Source organism: Solanum lycopersicum, chromosome 1, assembly GCF_036512215.1.
Source record: "Solanum lycopersicum chromosome 1, SLM_r2.1".
In the NCBI taxonomy this organism is placed as follows: Eukaryota; Viridiplantae; Streptophyta; class Magnoliopsida; order Solanales; family Solanaceae; genus Solanum; species Solanum lycopersicum.
Genome location: NC_090800.1, coordinates 72,612,149 through 72,638,745, shown reverse-complemented (window position 1 = coordinate 72,638,745; position 26,597 = coordinate 72,612,149). Strand labels below are relative to the sequence as shown.

General features: G+C 32.8%; 1 protein-coding gene across 3 annotated transcripts; it reads left to right on the top strand.

The window, feature by feature from the left end:
* The first annotated feature begins 419 nt into the window (after positions 1–419).
* Positions 420–19,631, top strand: LOC101249204 (protein ALWAYS EARLY 3). 3 transcript variants are annotated; one of them, XM_010322813.3, is made up of 21 exons: positions 420–601; positions 1,259–1,388; positions 2,252–2,350; positions 2,477–2,539; positions 4,226–4,303; positions 5,097–5,271; positions 5,757–6,016; positions 6,118–6,454; positions 7,746–7,823; positions 10,975–11,228; positions 11,310–11,366; positions 11,509–11,814; positions 11,894–12,072; positions 12,202–12,484; positions 13,284–13,511; positions 15,857–16,018; positions 16,998–17,141; positions 17,218–17,433; positions 18,312–18,416; positions 18,484–18,600; positions 19,357–19,631. In XM_010322813.3, the coding sequence occupies exons 2-21, from the start codon at positions 1,278–1,280 to the stop codon at positions 19,519–19,521; spliced, it is 3,417 nt and encodes a 1,138-aa protein (XP_010321115.1). In that variant the 5' UTR covers positions 420–601; positions 1,259–1,277; the 3' UTR covers positions 19,522–19,631. The 3 variants fall into 3 exon arrangements, with proteins under 3 accessions (XP_010321115.1, XP_010321117.1, XP_010321119.1); XM_010322815.3 differs by having other exon boundaries at positions 421–601; positions 18,502–18,600; XM_010322817.4 differs by having other exon boundaries at positions 428–601; positions 6,148–6,454.
* Positions 19,632–26,597: the final 6,966 nt, after the last annotated feature.

Below are 26,597 nucleotides of genomic sequence, written 5' to 3'. Positions count from 1 at the left end.
TAATCTATCATTCGTAAAATATTTTTTACATTAATCTTAGCTATTTATATTTATTTCAGATAGAACTAAAATGACATTGAAAAAAATAATCACATACCAAAGTACTACTATATTTTATGTAAAATGAAAAAGTATATTTTCAATATATGGATGGGGCATTTGAATATTATTTATTTAAATTTTTTCTTGAGAAAAATATTTAACAAAAAATTACCGTCCTAAGTTTAAAAATCATTATTATACCTAATTAAAAACCTAAAACTCATTTCCTTAGTTGTAATTTCAAAAGTTTCAATATCCTATTTAAACATTTCAAATCTTAAATTAGAAAAAACAAAAAGTTATTTTAAATTGAATTCAAAAAAAGAAAAGTATAGAAATAGTATAATTATAAAAAAAAAACAATTTTTGCTCGCATAAAATACAAATACATAGTTTCGCGGCTATTACCCCCAAAATATTTTCATCTTTTTCTCCCCATTCTCTCTACCGCAAATTTCTGCAATTTCTCACCGGCGCTTCAAAATTCACCGAATTCTCCCATTTGTATCGAAGCTCATGGTTCTGAATTTGGATTGAGAAGCTCAAACAGTTTTCGTAGGTAAAAAAACTCACCTTTTCTTTTTCAAATTGGTGCAAAAAAAGGGGGTTTTAACTGTGATTTTGAAAGTTTCAATCTTTTCTTTCTGGGTCTTTCAAAAAGTTTGTCAGATCGCCGTTTTTGTATCTGTTAAGTGTTTGTTGTTAATTTCGTTGAGTGCCCAGAGTTAGGAATTGTATCTTTTGAGCACATAGACATAGAATTGATAACCCTTGTGGTAGGAAATTTATTGATCTTATGAATTGGAATTGTTGGTAGGCATGATTCAATATATTTGCTGGATTTACTAGGTAAAAGCAAGTAAGTTCTTTTTTTGTGTGTGTGTGGAGAATAAATTTGTGTGGAAGATGCTGTTTTAAACCTATGGAAGAACGGTAAAAGTAGTTAAGGGGCAGCTACAATTTAAAGCTGTTAATACAAATTATGCATGCATATCTTTGAAAATCATTTAGAAGGACTATGAGTTTTTAAACTTAAAGAAAAAGTCATTAGTTGTTAATAAGCTAATTGTTTGCTTATATTATATCTACCATTTTTAGTTGTATATTGATCAAAAAACTATGAGTGGACATCATGTACTTTATCCCTTCCTAAACACATGTTGTTATAAGCAGAATCTTACATTGTTCTTACCTGATTCTGCTTTTTTTGGTATAGGTTTTTCAAGATTTTTGGCATGGCTCCAGCTAAAAAAGTTAGAAGCTTAAGCAAGAGACAATCTCTTACAACTGACATCTCTCCCAGTAAAGATGGCAATGGGGACAATGCAAAGAAAAGCTTGCAACGGGTGAGTTTTAGTACACTTTTGTTTGCTTTTTAAATATTCAACGGCGAGGCATGTAGTGAGTTCTTTAATGTTTTTTTTTTTTTTGCAATCTAGGATAAAATTAGTGTCTACTTGGAAATGATAACATGCTTTTTGTTTGTTTGAGAAGTGGTGCCTCCCGACAGCATAGGTGGTGCATGTAACCTTTGCCATAGTAGAAACTTGAAAAGAGATAGATAGTGCAAGGAGAGAGATGAATGATTTCGTCAAGGATGTTAGGAAGATGCTAGAAATGTGTCAGAGAAGTCAAGACAATTTTCTGCTTGTTTTTCTATGAATGGAAGAGGAAAGTTTGGAATGATAAGATGATGTCTGGTTTTAACTTTCAACTTTTGTTAAAAAGATATTGTAATTCTTTCATCACACTAAAGTCCTGCACAGGTTGAGGGAAAGATTTGTTGTCTCCTTGTATATACTTGGGAAATCCTATCCCCGCGAGCTAGCTTTTGGTGTTGAGGTAGGTCCGAAGTCCATCGGTTGTTGGGACCCTGCATTATGTTTATCAACACTCCAATGTCTAGTCATGGGCATGGGGAAAGTGTCAAATCCGACATTGGTTGAGGGAATGGATTGTGGCTTACTTTAATGGTCTGGGAAGTCCTCTCCTCCCATAATGAGCTTGGTTTTGGAGTTGAGTTAGGCCAAGCCGCAAAGGTTCATTCTTCACACCAAATGGTTTCTTAAAGAAAGTGGTAATAGTTGAGTTGGAAAGGAGAAATATTCCATCTAGTTTCTTAGGTTTGATGTAACGCACTCTACGAAGGCTGGGCGAGGGCAAGGAATCCTGTTTGCATTTTGACACTGTTCTTTGTTCAAAATTGCAGAAGAAGAAATTGTCTGACATGCTTGGTCCCCAGTGGAGTGAGGAAGACCTGACACGCTTCTATCAAGCATACCGTAAGTATGGAAAAGATTGGAAAAAGGTTAGTTCAATTTCAAAGTATATCCATTAACTGAAGTTTCTTGAATATACCCTGTAACTTGCATATGTTTTCTGTTGATTGATCTCTGATACCTTGCCTCTAAGATCTGCTTTGTACTTATTGCAGGTTTCATCTGCAGTGAAATTCCGATCTGCAGAAATGGTGGAAGCTCTCTACACGATGAATAGGGTAGGCTCTGAATGCCGACAACAAAGTAACACATGTCTTTATAATTGAATCCTCTTAGCTTATGATATCATCTAGCTACGTATCTTGATTGACAATACCTCTCTTCATCTTCTTATTCATATTCCTGCTGATGTATACCTGGTCTTAAATGTCATCTCTACTGATAGGATGGCGATAGAGTCCATTTTTGTTGGAACCTTGTTCTGATACTTCACGTTGTTGGCCTGTGAACATTTTATTCAATATAAGTTCTTTGAGGAGCAAAATACTCCAATAAGTCAGATCTTTTTCACAAAGAAATTTGGGTACGGTTGTCTATTTTTGAGGGGCTATTTTCATGTGTTGTTCAGTTTCTCTAGTACTAATAGGCTATCAATTAACATTGCTTGCGCTCTGCCGCAGATCCTTTGATTCCTTCTTACTCTTTGAAATAATTTAACCTTTCCTCTTACATGGTCATGACTCATGATTGGTGATATGGTGATATGTGCTTCATTATTATATCATTGATACCTCTGGATGTTATTAACATGAGTTGCAATCTACTATCTCCATGAGTGCTCTGTACATTATCGATAGTCTATTGTGTATGCATGATTGCTGTTTTGTACTCACCAGCTTCATAGAGTTCACTTTTCAGGTGTACAAAGTAGGGTTCCATGAGTACTTTGAGATTGCCTTGTATCAGAGCCTTTCACACACACAAGTTTCTTTTTTGCACCTTGTAAAAATGACATCTCCACTAAAGAATAGAAGAAAGGAGGAAGATTGTGTTAAAAAGAAAGACCATAGTTCCAGTGTTTGTAGTAGGATCTAGGATGCTGTATATCCTTCAGTTGTAATATGAAACATAAAGTTTTTCCTTGTTTCTCTTTATATCTTAATATGACATTTCTATTCTGTTATAACTAATAATTTAACATATTTAATTGATTGAGTTTCCTTACTGTGACTTATTATCATATATCATACTCTTCCCCTCTTTTTCCGTCTGTTTTGAGCAGTTTCCAGATTCCATTGCTCTGCTTTTTTTTTGTGTGTGTGGGGTCTCTGTGTCATCTTAACCAGCTTAGTTCGACTTTTAGTGGTACTTTACTTTCCTTTTCTGGATTCTGATATGGAACAGTGTGATATTATGAATAATTGATATTAGTTGAAAATTTGCATCAAAACTGATCCTCACATTTGTAAATCTGCATTAGCAATTGGTGATATGATTTGTTCATTTTCTTTTTGGTGCTATTATGTTGCATTAGTACCGTGAAACAGCCCTCCAACTCCTTTGCAATTGTAAAAGAAACTTTTTCTGGTGAAGCACATTCAGTAAGATAGCCAATCTCTCTTTTTTTTGGAGAGCACAACAATCATCTTCTTGATCAACATTTGGTGAAATAAAGAGTAATCACTTACTTATGATCATTTTTATCTTTCAGTTGGCTATATACATAGAGAACATGGAATGCCATGTTAATCATCATAAACCATTGTATTAAATCATCATAAATCACAGTTTTGTGATTTTAGCCTGTAACAGGTCAACTACAATTTGATGATTGTTTCTATGGTGTTATTATTATGAATTTTAAATTTAGAATAAACTCCACTGAGTAATTAATCAGCATTGAATATATTGTACATACAAAATGGTGATGCAATTCATTATACTTCATTGTACTGTATTTTCAGGCTTATTTATCTCTTCCAGAGGGGACTGCGTCTGTTGCGGGGCTGATTGCCATGATGACTGATCACTACTGCAACTTGGTAAGACTTAAGACATATGGAGTTTCCCAATCCACCAGAGTTATATATTTCTTACATATTTGTTTCAAGCTTAAGGAGTAGAGTTGCAAATGAGATACTTTGAAAGCTTCATGGCATCTAATGATGGAATTCCTGAATACTTCAATTGAAAATGTAGCTTGTCTTGAATAGAAAGGTCTTTGCAAGCTGTTAGGGGTTGTTTGGTAACGAGCCAAGTTATTCAGGGATTAATAATGCAAAGATTAGTAATGTACAGATTATAATGTAGGAATTGCAATGCGGGGATTATATCTTAGTAGATGTTTGGTTTATTGTATTAAAAATCAGGATATCAATTCATAAAGCAACAAAAATTGTCTTTTCAGGCTGTGGATTATAATTTGAAGGGATAGAGAATAATAATGAGCATTGTTTTCTTTTCGAATATTGTTATTCCACATTGAACTAGATATTAAGTTATCCAAAATTGTTGTACAAGTCAATACATGTATTAACTAATATGAAGTTGAAATAACCTTACCTAACATAAGATAGATTAATACCAAATTCTATAGTTGAATTATTTTCTCAGTACCTCATACCAAATGAGCCCCTTGTTAAATAAACAGCAGGAACACTAATTCTAGGCATTAGGTCGTATCAAAAGCATTTTTCTTACTGTTGGCAAGAAAACCTTTTTGGGAAGAGAACTCTTATATTTGTTCATGTTTCATGTGTTCTACTGTTCAAATATTGTAGCTGAGTCTTAATTTTCGGTATTTGCTGGTGAATTTACTTGACCATTGGATGTCAGGCAGCAAGCGACAGTGAGCAAGAAAGTAATGAGGATGCTGGAACGTCTCGAAAATTTCAGAATCGTGCACGGGTTAAAGTTCTCCCTGATACATCTAAAGCATCTGAGATGACATCCTCAGCATTAGCAGCTAGTCATGGCTGTTTAACCCTGTTGAAAAAGAAGCGTTCGGGAGGTGCGTTGTCCCTTTTGACCCCCCCCCCTCCCCCCAAAAAAAAAGAAAAGACAAAAACAAAAAAAACTACAACAACAGAAAATTAAAATTCAGTATTTAGTATTATTCTGACAGAAAAGAATATAATATCTGTAAAAAGTCTTCCAGCTCGGCCTATATTAGAATCTTTCTTGCTTGTTATTCTTGCATAGAGTTTTTGTCATAAGTGCATTGTACTTTCATGCAGTAGTAGCGTTTCCCAGGATGTCATTTTGTTTATCTGCCTTCCACATTACCTATTTACAGAATGAACTGAGGCTTGACCTCTTTGAGAGGCACTTTAACCATTCAAACATGGATGCAAAAAAACTATGTTAACAAACTAAATCTTTCTTTTCATTTATTATCTGTAACTAAAGATAGAAGCCTACTCTTTTTCTTTATCTAAAGATTGAGCACCTGTCATGTGATTATATTAATGAATTTTCTATGGAGTTGCCTTTCAGGAAGCCGGCCTCGAGCTGTTGGAAAACGAACCCCACGCTTTCCTGTATCTTTTTCTTACGAGAATCCCAAGGGTGAGAAGTATTTTTCTCCAAGTAGGCAAAGTTTGAAACTGCAGGCAGATGATAGTGATGATGATGTGAAGATAGCATTAGTTTTAACAGAAGCTTCACAAAGAGGTGGGTCTCCTCAGGTATCTAAGACACCAAACCGCAGGACGGATGGTGCTATGACCTCACCTATTGGGACTGCTGAAAGAAAGGTATGACTATACTTCCGTTTCACATTGTGACTTATCTGCATAGACTTTATGTTCTCAGCAGATCAACTATTTGATTCCCCCCCCCCCCCCCCCACAACTAGCGTGTTAAAATGGATATGGGCAATGTCAAGCTTCTTAGTAATGAAGTGGATGGAGAAGAGGGAAGCATGGAAGCGGACACTGGTGAGCTGATGCGGTATAAGAATGAGTTGGGGGAAAGTGGAACTGTTGATCGAACAACACAAAAGCGAAAAAGACCTTATGGTAGAAAGTTGGAAGTTGATGATAGTGGTGACAATCATTTTGATGATATCAGAGAGGCATGTAGTGGTACAGAAGAAGGTCAAAAATTGGGTGCGGCAAGGGGTCAACTTGAAATGGAGGCCACAAATGAAAAGAATTCAAGAAAGAGGAGCAAAAAGGTTCTGTTCGGGAGAGGTATGACAATGTTTTGTAGATTACTGTTCTTTAGAACTTTCCATTTTTATAATTTGACAGCATTTTAAATGTTCCTTTGGTCCTCTTTGATTGTTCTGTCTTATCATTTTGTCACTAGTTAAGAGGGGCAAGGATGATGCATTTTTGGAAACATAGGCGAAGTTGAGTAATAAGATTTTAACATGCATCCAAGTTTGACACTAGTGCTGCGCAGTAAGTATGAGGTGTTACTACTGCACTAACCTAAACTAGGGTTAATTCTCTTCGAAGGAGAAAATGACAGTTTTTCTTTCATCACAATGACCATTAATTCTTACAATATCGAAATACATGAGCGTATATAAGACCGTCTCTGCTTTGTTTTAGCAGAAAGCTATGTAAACCTCAAATATTATCTCCTTGACGCTCTTCCCCTTTTCTTTTCCTATCTGGTATAAAGCCCATGTTATATTGTCCATGCTCTAGATGTCAGCCTGGGCCCACATCCTCACATCATGAACTAGCTTATGAGGTTGATTTAGGCTGAGGTCCATTTCTTTTTGCATGACATGCCATAAAATTGAAGGCAAGAAGTCACTTACAGAAGCAGCAAGTCAAAAATTGATCCACAATAGACATACTAAACACTCCTCCGACAATGTTTAACAAGTTCAAAGTGGTCAAGAACTTCAGACTGTGAACAGTATCAGAATAAGAGTCAAAAGTGAAAGCAGGTTTTCACTAATAACCCAATTAAAATAAGAAAACAAAGGAAACATAATTAGGTCTCCCAAGTGCTTAATCATCAAACCAAGTTTCCCAAGTCTACCTTCAGAACTCAATGTGTTTGTTACTTCTGTGCCATTGTAATGATAGTAAGCTAAATTTTATGATTGCCATTCTTGGGGATATTTTCCTTTCCTGGATTAACTATGGCAGGCTATAGATGAGAACATTTCCTTCATAACATTATTTTGAGGGAGGTACTTTATTGGTAAAGTCTTAGACAGCCAGGAAAAGCTAGCGAATGGATGGACTCAGAATTACAAGTTTTCAGCAACATAGGGCTTAGGACATGATGGAAGTTCTGTTATATTTTTGAGATACTGTTCCTTTTGTCATTAGCTTGACTTTGTTTTTCAAGTTGTAAAGCAAGAGTTATTTCTGAGTTCTGTTATTAAAATGCGAAGTAGCTTGCTACTCAAGTAATTTGACTTTGAACCTGTTTTTATGTGATAGAAACTGTTATATCTTTGGTAGTCCGAGTGAAAGTAGAGGTTATATCTGCTAATTTACTTTTTCCTTCATGTAGATGAAAGCTCCGCTTTTGATGCTCTACAAACTTTGGCTGATTTGTCTCTAATGATGCCAACGGCAGAAAATGAAGACGGTAAGGGTACAGAATTCTGATTCTAATAGATCTTTGCATGAAAGCTTGCTTGATGGCTATTTGAGATATTCTAGGTGTTGACAGTATCTCTATACCCATCTTTCGTATTCTCCCTGTGTTAGCCTAATATTTTAGCCACTTTGACCTCTACGCATTCTGGTATTTTCTCTTGTTATTTAAAACTTCCGATCTTTGAATTAACTCTATACTTAGAGATCTGATTTTTTCTGTGAATTATTTACTGAAAATAAGTTAGGGAATGTTTGACTAGTTCAAAATAACTTAAAATAAGTTTAAAATGACTTTAGAAAAAGTTAAAACCCCAAATTAGGCCTCTCCTTACTTTTTATTTTTCGACTTAAAAGGTACTTTTTTTAAGTCAATCAAGACGGGCTCTAAATTACTCCAATAGGTCTACGGAAACCAAAACAATGACTTTACTTTTGGTGGAAATTCTAATTCTTTGGGCCAAACACAAGCATACACATGGGTAATTTTTTTTATTTGATAATTTAAGTATTTTTATTTATATAGCAGCGCCTAGAAAGTGCTTTGGAAAGATTCAAAAGTTACTTAGCATATTTGGGATCTAGTAACACATTATTCTCTGTACTTTTTACTATGTTCAACCTACGTCAAAGTCCAAAATTCAAATTCTGTAGACCTTTAAACTTCACGTTAGCTATATTACTTCTCTGCAGTGTTTTGGGAAGCGAGAAGCGGAAAGCGTGAAGCAAAGCGCACACTTTTTTCAAATAAAGCAGTATTTAGTATAAAAATAAAAAATATTAAATAACTGAATAGAGGTAATATATTCTTTTAGACTAAAAGGTAAATAGATAGCCAATAATCCTCATAATTCATAACATAGAAAGCAAATACATAACCAAATCACAAAGGATCAAACTTCTATTCATCATTGTGACATTATAACTACAAGAAAAAATAGAAGAGTAACTCAGTAATACAACAACAAAAAAACTAACGAATGAAAATATAGGGACAGAACAGAGCAGCAGCCAGCAAAACAAAAAAAAAGAGCATAGCATTACAAACAGAGCAGTAGTAACTCTGTCACAGAAGAACAAAAAAAACAAAGGAAGTAGAATAGAGAGACAGAACATAGCAGCAGCCAGCAAACAAAAAAAAAAGAAAAGAAAAAAACAAAGCAGCAGTCAACCAAAGAGAAGAAGAGAAAAAAAAAAGGAGCAGCAGTCGACCAGTGAGAAGAAGTGAAAAAAACAGAGCAGCAGTTGACCGGAGAGACGAAGAGAAGAGGAGGAGTAGAAGAGAACTAATCTATAGAGTGTAGCAGCAGTCGACCAAGGAGAGAAAATAATTGGAAATATGTTTCCCAAGTATATTTACAGAACTTTTTGTTATAAAAATCTTAACAGAAATTTAAGCGAGCTTTTTGTTGCCTTTGCTTCTCGCGCGCTTCTCGCTTCGCCTACTGAAGGGCTCAGTTTTCTGTAGCGCCTTGTTTCAGAGCATAAAAGTGCAATGCTTGCGCCTCACACCTCGTTTTGTGCTTTAAGCACACTTTTTGTCGCTTTTCACAACACTGTTTCTCTGTTAAATTATTCCTATCCTGTCAGTGTTGTTATAAGCTATCACTTTTTTGCTTAATGTGATGTGAGGTTTGTCTCTCCATGGGTTTAAGCCATGCACTTTACTGAATTGTGCTCGTCAAATAATGAAGCACAAAGTGACCCCAATGAGAAGCAGTCGGTTCTTTGAAAGTCAACTTTGAGTTGGATTAATATTAATGTTACTGTGTATTTGATATTGAATTAGTTGTTTTAGTTTTGAAAGTCAATTATTACAGTACTAAATTCATATATGTTTGGTATTTTCTGATCTTCTGTAAGTTGTGTACTTCATTTCTCGCTTTTCACTACAAGTCCAGTTGACCTTGTCTCTTTTTTGCGCTTTTCACTTTCAAAAGTGTCTATCCGTTTGGCCCATAATATGCTCATAGGAATAGTTCTCTAGGCATCTTAGCATTTTTCGTACCTTCTGATCCTTCCAACTAATGATAACTTTGTTCAACCCTCTTGGCATGACTGGCCGAATACCATGTATATTTAAGAACATGCACCAAATATCTCAAATCTGTCTGCAGTTTATGATATATAAGAAGGTAATTAATTTATTCCAAAAGCATCCTGTTTTTTGCGGTTAAATAGATGTTTCCTTATTTAGAATAAACCAAAAGCAAGAAATTATTTAGATTGTGATATTCTACCTAATGAGCTCATCATCATTTGGCTGAAAAAAGTGTCGCACATGCTTAGGTACTTCTGATCTGTTCTGGAATTTTTATCTTTTCAAAATTTCTGTACAAGTAACTAAATAATAGCGTGCAGAGATGTGGTTTACAATGTCCAGACATCAATTTCTATGCAGACAGTATATTGTTGTATAAGCTTACTTTTTAACATTTATTCACGGGTTACCATGTGCTATCTTCCTTAAGTAGGAGAGAAAATAAATCTAAGGCATGCTTGTGCTAATTCCTTAAATAGCTGGTAATATTGGATGGATCTAGTAGCAATTTTTGCTTTTTCTAAAACTTTCTTTTTTTGCAAGCTTGAGGTTACTGATATAGGATTTTGATGGTAAGTATATCACTAAGTATATGGATTCGCGATGTATTAGCCAGTATAGAAGAACCTGGATATTGTAGACCTAACTGTGGATTCATGGACAATGAAACAAGATTTTTGCTTACTATTCCTTGTCACGATAATCTGCTAGTCTGCTCCTTGGTGTATTTCTTCTGTCTTGTAGAACATGAGTATTTTCCATTTTTCTTTGTTTGTGCTCTCTGTTTTGTCCAAATAGCTAGTGGAGGGCTTACTATCTTACAATTTTTCTTACCTTGAAAGTGTGTGACTAGCGTTTAATTCTTTCATCTTGTCAAAGTTGTGACATTGCTATTTCTTCCTGCTCGTGATTTCAACTTCCTTTCACTTCTGGTGTTTGAGTTTGTTTTTCTCCTAAACTGTTTCCTTTTGGTTTCAGTTGAAGTGTTGGATATGCTAACTATCCTGTATCTCGATTACACTTCATGTTTTTCAATTTGATTTTTCATTTTGTTATTTTGTCTTGACAGTGAGTATATTAGATTCTCTGTGTTTTTTTTCAGAGTCAATGATCCAGGTCAAGGATGAAATTGATGATCATGTCGATGAATCTGGCTCCTTGGAAGCCATTCCAGCACATAGACAAAGAGACAAACGTGGATCGATGGGGGTTAAATCAAGATGGAGTCAACCTTTATCAAAGTTTGAAGTTGCTTCCAGTACGGTATCAAAGCATGGTAGAGTTACACCTACGGATGCTAACACCGGTCCTGAAGCAAAGCAGGCGAGGAAGGCACAGAAAGCAATGTCGTCTAAGGTATTAGAAGACAGCATTGCATCCCTGTTCAATATTCTGATGTATAAATGATATGTAACATTTCTGAGGATAATCATGCAGGCTCGAAAAGCTGAAGGTCATCTTAACTATGATGTTACTGAATCTCAGGAAGCTGCGGTGATTTTCTTACTTTTGTCCAATTTAAGTGTTGTTTCGAGATTTAGACATGTTTGAACCGCAGTGTTGAGCATTTTGCCATATTGGATACTTTAATCAGCAGCACTGTTTCTAATTTTACTTGGTATTTTTTCTCCTGTAGGCAAAAGAAGCATCAAAGAAGTCAACCAATAAGGGTAAAAGATCCTATCAGGTCTCGCCTAAATTTATCAAAGATCAGGAGCATTCATCATGTGCAGATCCAAGAACAGAACGAAGTGATTCAGCTCAATCAACTGCCCAGATCCCTGTGGAAAACCAGGTGAATTTGCCTACTAAAGTCAGAAGCAGGCGTAAGATGGACCTGAAAAAACCTCTAAGGCAAAAAGATTCGAAGATGTCTGATAAAGGTTTGGATGATACTAGTGCATCCTTCACTGCACTTTGTGACAAAGCATTCAGTCTTAAGGTTAGTTATTCACCTTTGTCCAACTTGCAGTTCATTATCGTGATATGAACACTAGTTAACTTGCATACATTGTACGCAGAAAAAGATATCCAGTTGCCTTTCCAACCATCAAGTACGAAGATGGTGTACGTATGAGTGGTTCTACAGTGCAATTGACTACCCTTGGTTTGCCAAAAGGGAATTTGTGGAGTACCTGTATCATGTTGGATTAGGGCATGTTCCAAGGTTAACTCGTGTTGAATGGGGCGTCATAAGAAGGTATACCGCTCAACTTTCTTTCAATTTGGAAGTCACTCTATTGAGTCTATTCCCTGGGCAAGTCTTAAACATTTGGGGTTTGTTATTTATATGTTAATGATGGTACATTTGATCCTTTCCTTGATGTAGTTCTCTTGGAAAACCACGACGATTCTCTGAGCAATTCTTGAATGAAGAAAAGGAGAAACTTAATCAATACCGTGAATCTGTCAGATCACATTATACTGAACTTCGTGAAGGTACCAGGGAAGGGCTACCCACAGATCTTGCTAGGCCTTTGTCGGTAGGGCAACGTGTGATTGCGATCCATCCAAAAACAAGAGAGATACATGATGGAAATGTGCTGACAGTTGATCACTCTAGATGTCGTGTTCAGTTTGACCGACCAGAGCTTGGGGTTGAATTTGTCATGGTAATTCATTATTGCTTAAATGTGCTCATATGATATTCTACTATGTTAGTCTATAGTTCCCCTTAGGTTCACAAAGATTGGACAAGATTAGAGATGATTATGAAGGTGCAAGAAGCACATAGGGATATAGTGAGAGAAGGCTGGTTGTATTTGATTGAAGTGTGCTTGAATAGAGAAGACAGATACATAATGTAGTATTTTCTAAGACAAGTAAAGCTAGTTTGGGATTTAGGAGTAATTTATTAGTTGTTTATGTCCCTTTCCAAGCTATCCCATAATGTGCAAGAAATAAAATTAGGAATCAGGTTATGTTATAGTACAGCTAGTTTGGGATTTAGGAGTAGTTTATTAGTTGTTTATGTCCCTTTCCAAGCTATCCCGTAATGTGAAAGAAATAAAATTAGGAATCAGGTTATGTTATAGTGAGTCCAAATGATTGTACTCACGCTGGGGTGCCATCCTCAAGATGTGGTAAACCCAATCTTTCTTCTGAGGATGCTTCTGACGAAAAGTAAGAGAAAAAGAAAGGCACTACTAAATTAAAAATTGATTACTCAAGTCCCAACCAAACTGAATTATTGAACTCCTGCATGTCGTCTCTTTTATCTGTTGGAAGACTAATATTATCTGTCCTTGTAACTAGCTATTCTACTTGTTCATAACAGTTGCTGTGTGTATGAATCATTATTTCAGTACTGTACTTACTAAAAGAATCGGTATTTCAGTACTTTGTTTTTTGGTTCTCCAGTGGTTGGTTTCTGGACCTGATGACTAATTAGAACATTTAATGCTCTGTCAGGACATTGATTGCATGCCTCTAAATCCATTTGAAAACATGCCCACATTACTTACAAGGCATGCTGATGCTGTTGATAAGTTTTTTGAGAGCTCTAATGAGCTGAAGATAAATGCACGAGCAAATGAATTTATGCAATTTCCGGCTGGTGACAGCCAAGAGAATGGCGACATTTCCTCTCATTTCTCCCCGCCAAATCATCCCATCAGTAATCTCCTAAAGCAGACAAAGGTCAGTGGTTCTCCTCTACTCTTTTCTTCAATACCTTTTGTACCTCATATATTTCAGATTCAATGATTCTCAAGAACCCATAGAGACTTATATTGCAACATGTCCCATCCAGTTCCGAATCAAAACAATTAAGACCTCGCTAGGAATTATCCGCCTTTTGTTGTAACTTGGGAAAACATAACTGAAGAATTTACTTATCAGGAAGAAAAAGCATCAGTGAAGTATCAACTCTTTTCCTCCAAGGTATAACAAATTCTCAATAAAAACTATGAACATAGATTCAGTGGAGCATGGAGTGGAGTAGTCGTAACTTGTGGTTCTTCTAGCTTTTGGAGTGTGTGGTAATCTATGTTTAGGAAACAAAAATCGTACAACCTAGTTTCTTTTTAAATACTTTTTTAGATTTTCCCCCATAATTTGTTCATAATCCCAAAACAAATTTTTGGAAAACAACAAATACAAAAAAAGGAAATTGGAATTTTGAAGAGTATATTATTTTGACTTGAATAAATTATGTGGAAAAATTTAGTTGAGGTGGAATTTTTATTTCATCTAATAATAAATGACACATAATAAATATTTTTTTAAAAAAAAGAAAAAGAAAAGAAAAGCAAGAGTTGTTAGTTTTAAGGGTATAAGTGAGCCAAAAGATGAATGGAAGAATTTTTTTAGACCAAAAAGATGAGTAGAAGGGTATTTTTAAACCAACAAGTGAATGAAAGGTATTTTTAAACCTTTTCCTATAGTTCAGGGGTATTTTTTACCCTTCTCCGTTTTTCATGTCACATATTTTCATAATCAATCAAAGAGTCTACATACACCCATCCAAAATAGATGTTTGTAGTGCTTTTGTGGTGAATGAAAAACTCCACAGGATCAACGGTATCATTATACTCCCTCTGTCCACTTTTAATTGTCACTTTTTCCTTTTTTAGGGTCGAACTATAAGAATTTTGACCAACATTTTACGATTTCTTTTTTCATCATATTGATATTCAAGAAATTGCAATTTATAGTACTTTTTGTATAATTATTGAATATATAAATTGTTTATTTAAAATATCGAATTAACGTAATCTAATTTAACTTTGAAAATTAGTCAAATTGACTTTAGAAAAGCGCAATATGCAAATAAAAGTGGACAAAGGTATGGTTTGTAAGTAGAATCTAAATTGTTGCAAGAATATAGGTGATTGTCATACAACTTCAAATGTAAATTGTTGCAAGAATACAGGTAATTGTCATATAACTTTTTGTACCACATTAATGTAGTACTTCTGTGCCAAGTTAATTGTTGTAAGTTGACTTTGGGGGGTTTAAAATTATGAGATTTAGCCATCAAATTATCTCCTGATATACTTGGCTTTTTAAACAAAAATATAAATACTTGATAGTATTTCTATTTTAATTCAAAATACCTGCCCTTGTTTTCTAAATTTTGGTAATTGAAGTGAAATACCACACCAAAGTAGACCACACTGTCAAAGTGTTTTCCCGTATCATCTGAAAGCTTAAACTGTCAGAGAAAACATACTTTCAGTTACTTAAATGTATCTTCAACACACAATGTCCCCCTCATGTGTAGGGTTTGATTCTTTTTCATCGACCAAACGTGGAAATTCTTTTTGATAATGGGTGGCGGTGAGACTCAAGCTTAGGACCTCTATGATATAGAGACACACTACTTAATTATATCTTCAGTACACAGAAACAAAAAAGGGTATATTTGTAGATTTTTGATTTAGAAAGCTGAACCTCAAGTTGCTTTACCTCAGCACCAAAAAAACCGACGTTCAACTTGGGGTTAGTAAATTTCATGATTGCCAATTTTACCCTGTATCTCAAAAGCTCTGTTGTACTATATAGTCTATATTGATATATACCTTGAGAATTCCCTTTAAAATTTTGATCGTAACTCCCTTCTCGTTTTGTAAGTGTCATTTTCTTTTACACATATATTTTTGAAAACTAGTAATTTGTGTTCCTCAGCATTAACGGTATGCTGACTACTCCAAAATGTTATCAACGGTAACTGTGGACCCAAAATCTAATTACCGAGATCCTAAAAAGTCTACCATTTGATCTGCATCCTCTACATTTGCTTCTTTACACCAGAGATGAAAATTTGCAATACATATCCACTTAATTTTCTGCATAGTATTGAATGTATCCTCGAAATATCTTCTATTCCTTTGGGTCCACACTGTCCACCAAATAAATGAAATCGCTCTCCACCATCTCTTTTGAGACTTGCTGCTCCCTCTCCTTTAAGGAGAAAAGAGAGTTTTGTAGGCTTATCTATGTGTTCTCCCTTTCACATAATTTATGAGTTACTTGATGGTCAGGTGGTTTCAGCAGAAGCTGATATGCAATCTAAATCTGGAGTCATGGAAACGACCGCATTTCAACAGATCGCATATTCAAAGCCTTCTGCTGTCGCTCTGATTCAAGCAAAGGAAGCTGATGTTCAAGCTCTTGCAGAGTTGACTCGTGCACTAGACAAAAAGGTTACAAAACTTCCTAGTTTTTACTTCATATGATCCATGCATGAAGATTATACAAATGAAAGCTCTCTCTCTCTCTCTCTCTCGATCGACATATGCTTGTATCTTTGTCTGCTTATGCTAGTCGTATAGACCTAAACAACATGTTCATTCTCTAACTTAAACTTAACGATGAGGTGGTCATTCAATTCAACATGGTGTCATAGCAATACAAATCCTATAGTCAAGTCTTACCTCTCGTGCTTGAATCAAGCAAACGAATTAGGCTTGCATGTGAGGGAGCATGTTGCAGGCCTATACTAAATAATATGTTCCCTTTCTAACATTTTAAAGTTAAAGCTAGTTAGATGAGATTGTCGCGTCATTCAACAATATCTTTTTATTCAACCAAATAAAAAAACTTTATGAATAAAACTAGCAGGCATTTATGTCCGAATAACTTATATAAGCTAATGAGGGAGTAATATCTTCTTCATTTTCTGTCCCTGAACTTGAAGGGCTTATTTGCATAAAAAGAAGAAGAAATTGTTGAAGGGATAAGCTTTCATGATCTGCCAGGTTAAAGCTCTATTTACTTTTTTAAGAGGCTGAAACAGCTTTATAGAACTTAGTCTTATTATATGCACATCTATAAATTGTTCAAAAAATGTGGAGGCATTCATTGAGCATGTATTTGTTGTTGCAAAAGCTGTGTTTACTGCTCAGTGCTCTGTTTGGAGTGGAGAAATTTAAGGTAAGAGGGAAGCTACTCTGAGCAAATGCTGCTACTACCATTTACCAAAGAGATGACTAGTTTCTTCTATTTTAGAGTTTTACTTCTTGTCTTTCATTTTTAGTTTCGGCTGTCCAATGTATTTCAATGTATGTGTTTCGGGATTTGTGTCAATAGATGTATTTCTTTAGTTGACGTTAGATGTACAAAAGGCATGCATATCTTGTGCCAGATGTGCAGTGAGCTCATGTCATTAGGTTGAACCTGTAGGATGCAGTTGTTTCAGAGTTGAGGCGCATGAATGATGATGTCTTGGAAAACCAAAAGAGCGGCGACTGTTCTCTCAAGGACTCAGAGCCTTTCAAGAAGCAATATGCTGCCGTGCTAATACAGTTAAATGAAGTCAATGAGCAGGTATGCTTATCCTCAAAAGAGAATTTCAATTTTCTAAGGTTCACAAAGTTGCTATAGCATTCATTTGCTTTGGCAGGTTTCTTCTGCTCTATTTCGCTTGAGGCAGCGGAATACCTATCACGGAAGCATTCCACTTGCTTGGCCAAGGCCAGTTCCAAATTTTGCTGATCCTAGTATTGCGAGCACTTTTGATCGTTGTACAAATCAACCGCAGGAATCAGGATTCCTTGTCAATGAGATAATAGAAAACTCAAAAATCAAATCCCGGACTATGGTAGATGCAGCCGTGCAGGTAAACATTTAACTGTTATTTCTGTTGGGAGTCTTCTAAAAGCATTTTTGGTGTGACCCGATCCAGTTTTAAGATCATGTTTGAAAAAATTCTAAAGCGGGTTATGATTAAGCATAGCATGTTACTCCCCCATTTTATATGACACACTTTCCCTTTTAGGAAGTCCTAAAAAGAATGACACATTTCCTTATTTGGTGAACATTTAATGACACTATTGAGTATCAACATTTTACCCATGTTAGGTCCCACTTATAGTTGGCATAAAGCCAACAAATGTGTGCTCTTCTACTTAAAAATTCATTTATTTTAAGGATAGTTTTGGAAAATTGCAAAGTCTTCCCATATTTCTTAAAACTCTGTACCCAGTCAAACTACATCACATAATTTGGGATGGAGGTAGTACTGTTTATTAGCTTCTTTAGAAATCTCATTTGCGTGGTTGCCAGGTTGATTTATTCCTTATTTACATCTGCAGACTGGGAATATTGAAATGTATTTCTTGAAAAGATGCAGTAGTAGTATGAGATTTTGCATAATGGTGGTTGGTTACCATTTCATTTTGGTATATATAACCAGATCAAAATATTTTGAGAAAATACATCAGGATCAAAGTTAAGAGGAGAAAAATTGGACCTCCAGTAACTCTTCTGAGAACTTTTGAAATTAGTTCACTTAGATCCTTTTTCGTAACCAGGTTTAATATTATCAGACAATTGGACTTGATTTTTTCAATGTAATGCCTCCAGAGTTTTGCATCACTAAGTTCATGTTGCATTCTGTCCTAATTTTTATTTATGTTACTCGTATCATGTTTGTGATCTCATCATCGTCCGCATGTTGCTGTAGACTATTTAGTACTGATTCACTTACCTGTGTAGGCAATGCTTTCATTTACCGGTAGAGACAACACCACCGAGAAGATTGAGGAGGCTATTGATTATGTGAATGATCGGATTCTACTAGATGATTCTTGCGTGCCAACTGTAAGATTATTTACCACCTCATGCTTGTGTAGTGGCTATTTTGCTTCTCTATATAATTGATTTTTAGTGCATTGATCTGTTGCAGCCACCTGATCTTAAGTCAAAGAATATGTCAGATAGAAATGAAGCAGAAATTCCTTCAGAACTTATCACTAAATGTGTTTCTACTTTGCTTATGATTCAGGTAAATATGATTGGTTAGCTCATTTATCTTCCTGTATTCTGTTGGCAAGTTCTTTAGTTCCGTAATTCCAGCTGATTTTTCAAGTTTTTTCTGTTTCCTTGGACTAAACTTTTGTTACACGATTATTGCTTTAGAACATTTGGCATGGAAATTACCTTTGCTTAGGGAATGTACCATGTCCTTCTCGACATTGGGTTCCATATTGGGTTGCCTCTTTTTGAATGACATAAAATGTTCCAGAAGATGTTTCTCATCTCAATATCTGGATTTCAGAATTATCTTTATCAAACTAAGACAGCAATATATTGTGATTTCGGATAACTGATAAATAAAGGGAGAAGAAGAAAACTCAAACAGATCGACTGAATGAGCAATTCCTCTCCCTCACCAAGTTTTATTCCATCAAAGATTGCCAGATAGCCTCAGAGGAGGAGGATATCCTTATTTTATTTTAAAGTAAAAGGGAGAAAAAAATATGATCACTAGTCTCTGTCTGTGTTACATTATCATGATCTCCAGTATAGAATACATTTGTTGTGACCTCCATCTTTGTAAGTTTACACACGGATACCTTGGGGATGAGTTTACGCTATATATGTCTTGCTACTCAACTGCAAAAGGAAAACCTAACCTAAGTGTTATATGGCAGCACATGATATCTCCAAAAGTACCTTTGATTTTTTCAGTTAACATCATACAATTGTCATTATTTTACATCTTTATGCTTGACACAATATGATTGATTATCTATTGCAGAAGTGCACGGAACGACAGTTTCCACCCGCTGATGTGGCAAAAGTACTGGATTCTGCTGTAGCAAGCTTACAACCTTGTTGTTCACAGAACTTTCCATTGTATGCTGAAATACAGAAGTGCATGAGAATCATCAAGAACCAAATTCTGGCATTAGTACCAACGTAAGCCATGTTTTATCAACACTTAGTTTGCTCTTGTAAAGTCACTCTGTAGATAACTAACTAACCTTATTCATGGTTAAGTTCTCAGATTAATGCAATCTCAATATTATTGTCTCTCTTCCCATTGTTCTTCAATGGTGATTACTGTACCATCCCCCCCCCCCCCCCCCCCCCCAATAAGGAGGGCTTAGTCTTAACATGATCTACAACTACTAATTGGGTTGGATGTAGAAATAGCTATGGGATATATGATCTTAATTTTAGCTTATTTTGTTTAGATTATCCTTACATTTCAAACAGGTTTGTTTTGCCAAAGAAAATCCCAACCACATTCTCTCACAGTCCAGCTAAGCTTCAATGAAAATACAAGAGTTTCCATCAAACCCATCAGTGTTATTGGATTCTTCTCATAAGATATATAAATATCTCACCCACGTTTTAAAACAAAATATTACTCCCTTCTTTGTTTTTTCTTGTCCAAGTTTAACGTGATACATGTTTTTTAAGAAGTAATCACTAGAATGATATCACAATATTACTCGTTTTGTATAGAAGTTCAACATTTTGGAAGATGAAATGAAAAAAATTATAATTAATAAGGGCAAATGAGAAAGTAAGTGATAAATTATCTCATGATTTTTTAAAGTAAATAAGTAAAAAATGAATAACTATTTTTAGTAAAATGGGCAAGTAAAAATGAACGAGAGATCAGTTTGGTCATTTTTTTTAATTTACTTCACTTAGGAATCGTTTACATTCGTAATGTGAATGCATTAGTTATGTTAGCTACCATAAGATTATTTCTTATATAGTACTATTTGATTGGGTGTATTAGAAATTAAAAATAAATAAATTAAAATGTCCTTAAATTATGTGAAATCGATAGATATTTTCAAACTATGTTTAAATTGAAGAACAATGCCTTGAGACTTAAATAATTTGGTCCAAAAATGCCTTTTTATTACTTAATGGGTTAAATATCATTTTCCTGGTAAAAATATTAGTATTTTTTCCCTTGTAAAACAATTTCTAATCAATTAGTATTTTTTGTTTAATGAAATGGCCTTATGACCTACTTGATTTAATAAATAAATAAGTTTCTTTTTCGAATTGAAGTAGGATAATCATTTTCTAATTAAAGAAAATCATCATTAGAAAAAGAATTTGTTTAAAAAGAAAAGAAATAACTGAGGGTATTTGGAAAAGGGCATTTTGACTCGTTAATTAACAAAAGCGATTTTTTGAACTAAGAAGACAAGACTCTTTTTAGACCAAACTATTAACCGAAAATATTTTTGTTTAATTTCATATAGTTTAAAGACATTTCGACCCTTTTACGTATTAAAATAAATGCATTGCGTAACTTCTATTAGAAAATATTTGTTTGCAACAATACCAAAATATAATATGTTCAGCGAGGACTATGAGGGTAATTTAGTCGGTCTAATACATGTGTTGAAATTCTTTCCATTACTAATACATGAAAAATCATGATATTAGCAATACGCAATAGAGTGTGTAAGTTTAACAGAGTAAACAAAAAAAGATAAATGCATACAAAGTTTACTAAAAAAATAATGCAAACATATCATTATTTTTATACACTATGTCGAAACGATCCCTTAGTTTGTAACATCAACCCACCTCTAAGTAGGCGTTTGGTCATGCGATACCATAATACGATATGGTACCGTGAGATGGAATCAACGTTTGAACATGTGATTTTAGGCTGATTCCATCTCATGATTCCATATCATGAGATGTGATTCTATATTCTTCCAAAACCATGATATGAAATTACATGTAATTTCATATCATAATTTGAGATATTTTAATAAAGAAAATTGATCCACGAGTTTATATTTTATTAACACAATCCACATTTATATCTACTAATCATTTATTTCATATGTAAATAAAATTTATAATCACATTATTACTTTTTAAAATTTATTATTCTCACCAACATATAGTCACTTTAACTCACATCAACCGAGTGTTAGAGTGATGAAGTATTTATGGTCTATGAGCATGAAAATATAGTTGTAGATGATATTGACCAACAAATCACTCAAAGTAACAATATTGGTTCGTCTTCTCGGTCGCATGACTGAGAAATGCAAGTTCAACTTGAGGAAATTACCCATACTGTGTGGAAGGATTATATTAAAGACTAGTAAACTACAATTTATGTCCAACTTTTTAATAAATTAAAGTTAGATGAAACAATTACTTAAGTGGAAAACAAATAGCTTTGTAATAATTTATTATGCGATTTTATAAATTTTTGTTTATTTGATAAGACTGAATAAACAATTAGAGCTATTTTAATAGTTTTATAACTTATGAAATATTTATATGAGAAAATATACTACACAAAATTTCATATCGCATGTCCAAACAAAACATCAATTTCATTTCATAATTTCTTATTATAATATCATATTGCATGACGAAACGAGCCCTAAATGAAGGTGGAAATGTGTCTTTTAAGTAAAATGTCATATCATTAAACCGTACATAATTATTACTATTTGTTTGAATAAATTCTTCTGATAAAGATTTATAAAGGTCTTTTCATGGCCTATAGGACAGGAGGACTCCCTAATGAAATTTGAACTTAATCATTTAAAGAAAATGTGAAATAAATACAAATATTCATTCATCAAATCAATAAATACATAAATACTTATTATACAAACTATTATGAATATAATTAACAAAATATAATTTATTTTTGCGTTTTCGATCAAATATGTAAACTTGCCCGACCAAATCGTTTAAACCGACAGTTTGGTAATTAATCAAAAGTACAAAATAAGGTTATAAAAAGATTATTGGGCCTATGAGGTGAAGTTGGGCCTGGGCCCTAGTGGTAGATGTCTGTTGAATGGGAGCATTTATGAATTAATGTGGGCCCTTTACCAACAACACCGACAAAATAGGGATAATATTGTCGTCCATCAAAAAAATTGTCGACGTATGAAAAAAATAATTATTAATGCTCGTAACAATTTTGATCTTTTAAATTTTATCACAAACTAAAAAAAATGATTTCTTAAATATACACTTAATAATTTTAATTTTTTGACTCTGCCAAAATTTAATATTTTTAGTATTTAAAATTTTTTGTTAAACTTTGCATAGTAAAAGATAAATTATAAAGTAATGGTAAGTCCTAGAATATGCGATATAAAATACTACACTAGACACTAAATATAATTAGCAGAAATTTATTAGGGAAACTTACATAATAATATCATATCAAGAAAATATTTATCATTTATAATAGTAATATTTTTTTTCACTTAATCATTTTTAATATGTTTATGATACAACTTTAATTCATATTACAGAAAACAGTTTATTAAACACATATAATACAAGTTTAATACATATATATATTGCATGCATAATTCATTTTTAATACATGTTACAGATTGATTATAGTATTGTTATTTATTGCTATAAATGATAATAAATGAAAAGTATTACTAAAATTAGTAATTATTTATTAAAATGTAATCATTAAAGTAATTTTTTCAAATTATTATACCTAAGAAAAAATACACTCTACTTTAAAATGAATTAGAAATGACAAAAACTATAAATATTTTAACTACTAAAAACAAGTGAAATATTAACGGACGGAAATCAAGGGATAGTATTAGAGAGTCAATGGTTTTTTTAATAATTTATTTTAGGAAAACGATAGACGAAACTTGTCGGTTATTTTTGCGTAAATATTATGATTATTTTTAGAGATTTTAAATAAAAATGAGAATTCGCCAGTTTTTCCTATTTATTTATTTATTATGAAATAAAAATTTAAAAGTACAAATTATAATTGAACAGTATAAATAAAAATAATGGAAAAAAAATATTTTTATATCAAATTTTATGCGACACTAATATATTTTTATCTAGTTGATTGAGTTCCTCAATTTTTGTGTTTGAAAAATTATTTTCTAACGTTATGAAGTTGATCATTTTTCCTCAATTATCCCCCACTATTTCATATTTATTTATTTTTGGAATATATACCTTAAATTGTAAATTCTCACTATCTTTTTTTTTTTCACAATTTCCCTCAAAATTCTCAACATATAAAGTTCGATAAATATTTTTTCGGAGATTAAAGTGTTGATTTTTGCAAACTTAAATGGATCAAAACGGTTAAATGTGTAGTTAAATTATTATTTTTACTAACTTGTGGTAAGACTATTAAGTGTATATTCAAGATACAACTTTTGTCATTTTCTTTAAATAGTGTAATTTATTTGACTAGCAAATGCATAATAATCCAATTAAATGTGTAACAATCACGACAAAAGAGGCACAACCACTTTAATAAATGAAGCAATCTTGGAAGTTAACCCACCTCAATGGTCGATCTTCGATATTTATTTTTTTAAATAATTTAATTTTTAATTTTTATTTTTAAATATTAAATTTATGTCCAATGGAGTACAAATTCTTAATATATAACTACTATAATGTAAAAGTATAAATTTATGTTCTGTGAAAAAATTATTTATTTTATGTATTAAAAGTTGCTTACTCTCATCTTAGTAAAAATAAAACTTATGTCTAGCAGAATTAAAGTCGAATTGAACAACAAATACAATGAGAGCATCACTAAAGATAAAGTACGATAGTCGAAGCAATGTCGTACAACATTATTCGTCTAAAATTTTCTATCAACATCCATAAAATTGATGTACTAACACAAAATATAAAAATTAAATGTATTTTATTCAAAATAAAAATATTTCTACACGTGTCATGTGTTAGTATGATATAATTAAGATCTTTTATAATTGTCGAAATCATAACACTCTATTATACGAATATTTATAAGTCAAAGTTGCACAAATTATGATTATTAATTTATCTTGTTACTGAATCAAATTGATACGATATGGTATAATGTTTCAAAACTGAATATCAAAATTATAATTTCGAAACTTTGAAATACTGTACCATACCACACCATATTCACCCCTATAGGTCATACATGTAAGGTCATAATAACTCATCATTAATTTTTATTTAGATACTTCCTCTGTCCCTAATTATTTTTTTTAGTTATTCCTAATTACTTGTCTATTTTGACAAATCAAGTAAGGATAAACTTTTTTTTTCTTCTTTCTAATAAAATACTATGAAGCATTTTTATTTCTTAACTATTTCAAAATGAACAATATAATCTTTGATAATTTCAAAAAATAATTTTCATAAGCCATTCTTGCGTGACTAACCAAAATTTCCATTGAATTTTTCATGTTTTGAACCACTAGTACAACTTTTTTGCAACTTTGAAGATATAGGTAGTAGTGGATATGATAGGGAAAAATATGAAAAGTCTTTGTCCTTGTTTCGAATTCGATTATTGGATACGAAGAAAATCAGTAAATGAAAAAAAAATAAAAAAAAGACGATACTCCCATCACTTTGTTCAATTATGTGATAGCTTAAATTGTCAAATTAAAAAATGTCTTTATTTTTTAAGCGTCTATAAATATATTTTTTAAACGTCATTAAAATTTTAAAAAAAAGTACTCAAAAATTATTCAACTCTAAATCTCAATATTTTATAATCTTTCCACGTTCTCAACGGTTAATTATTCTTAAGAATTATATCGTATAGACTTGAATATTTGAAACTGTACGATAGAAATTAATAAGAAATTATTTCTCTTTGCTTTTTTACATTTTTTATTTATTATATTATTTAATATTGGTACTGTTTTAATTTAATTTTATAACAAAGTATTAACACTGAGTCTCAAAAATTAAAAATAACAATACTGTTGGTATGAATTATTTTTTACTACATTTAGACATGACTATTTAGGAGTTTTAGCCTTTTAGGTGTGATTATTTTTATTCATTTATGTATGGTTGTCAGTTTGATAATTAATCAGAGAGAAAAGGTGTTTTAATATCTATAAAAACAATTCTGAAAGTGATATTTTAATCAAGGAGTAAGTTCTGATTTATTCCATCTTAAAATTTCGATAATGATTATAAAGTTTTGTCCTAAATTAATAATTCTTGAGTGATGCTTATATAATTATCAGCAAGATAATCTATCTAATTGATTAGTGCATGTTAGTACTACTCTATAATTGTAAATGTTTAGTTGATAATATTTATTTTCCCCTTTTATTTAAAAAGTGGTATTATTATTAAAGATTTGAGGTGAACCTCATTATATTTTTCGCTATAATGTCAACAATGGAGGGTAAGACAATAGATTTAAGTCAATCGCATTTCAGTGTGTCAGGATGATAAGATGTTGGGTTCAAATTTCATTGTATGAGACTTTGATATGTAGATTATTGTGTATTACATGTACTCTGTTGTTTTTTGTTGAATGTGGAATAGCTAATTTCAATACAAACTATAGAATTTGGAGGTTCAAATGGTGTTAGGATACTTGTGTTCGATATAACTTTACTTAGGGTCAATTAGGGATGCTTGCTAAGTACCATTGTTGTTTTGGTACTCACTCCTTTGATTTCTACACTTCTGTAAGTTATAAGCCTTGATCGTCTTGTGAGGTAGCAGCTTGTCATCCCGACAGATATCACATACATGTATTTCTACTATTTCAGTATTATAGATATTCCGACTAATGTTTTCTTTCAATTTGTTGTAATACTTAGTAGCTTGTACACGCTCACCGAATTTTGGAATAAATTGTGTTACATTATGAGTTCTAAAATGCTATTTTATGTTTAGTACTTCATTTCTTTCTTACTTCCGTCTCTAACCTTGTCGAGAGTCGTTTAGGCTAATCTATTTTGGTGGAATAATGTAGGTGTCATCACACTAGATTTTTGGATTGTGACACTGAAATCCTTTGTAGTATACGATAGTGCATTAACTCTAATATCATTAGTCAAAGTTTCAAGTTATGATGACACCTACCCTAACTCTTCGATAGGTAAGTCAATCCTTCTCCAAACACAACAACAATTACTAAAGCTAAAGAAAAAAACAAAAAAAAAGTATAATTGTTAAAACTATTTTTATAGATATAAGTATTGAATGACAAAATTAACCCAACCTAAA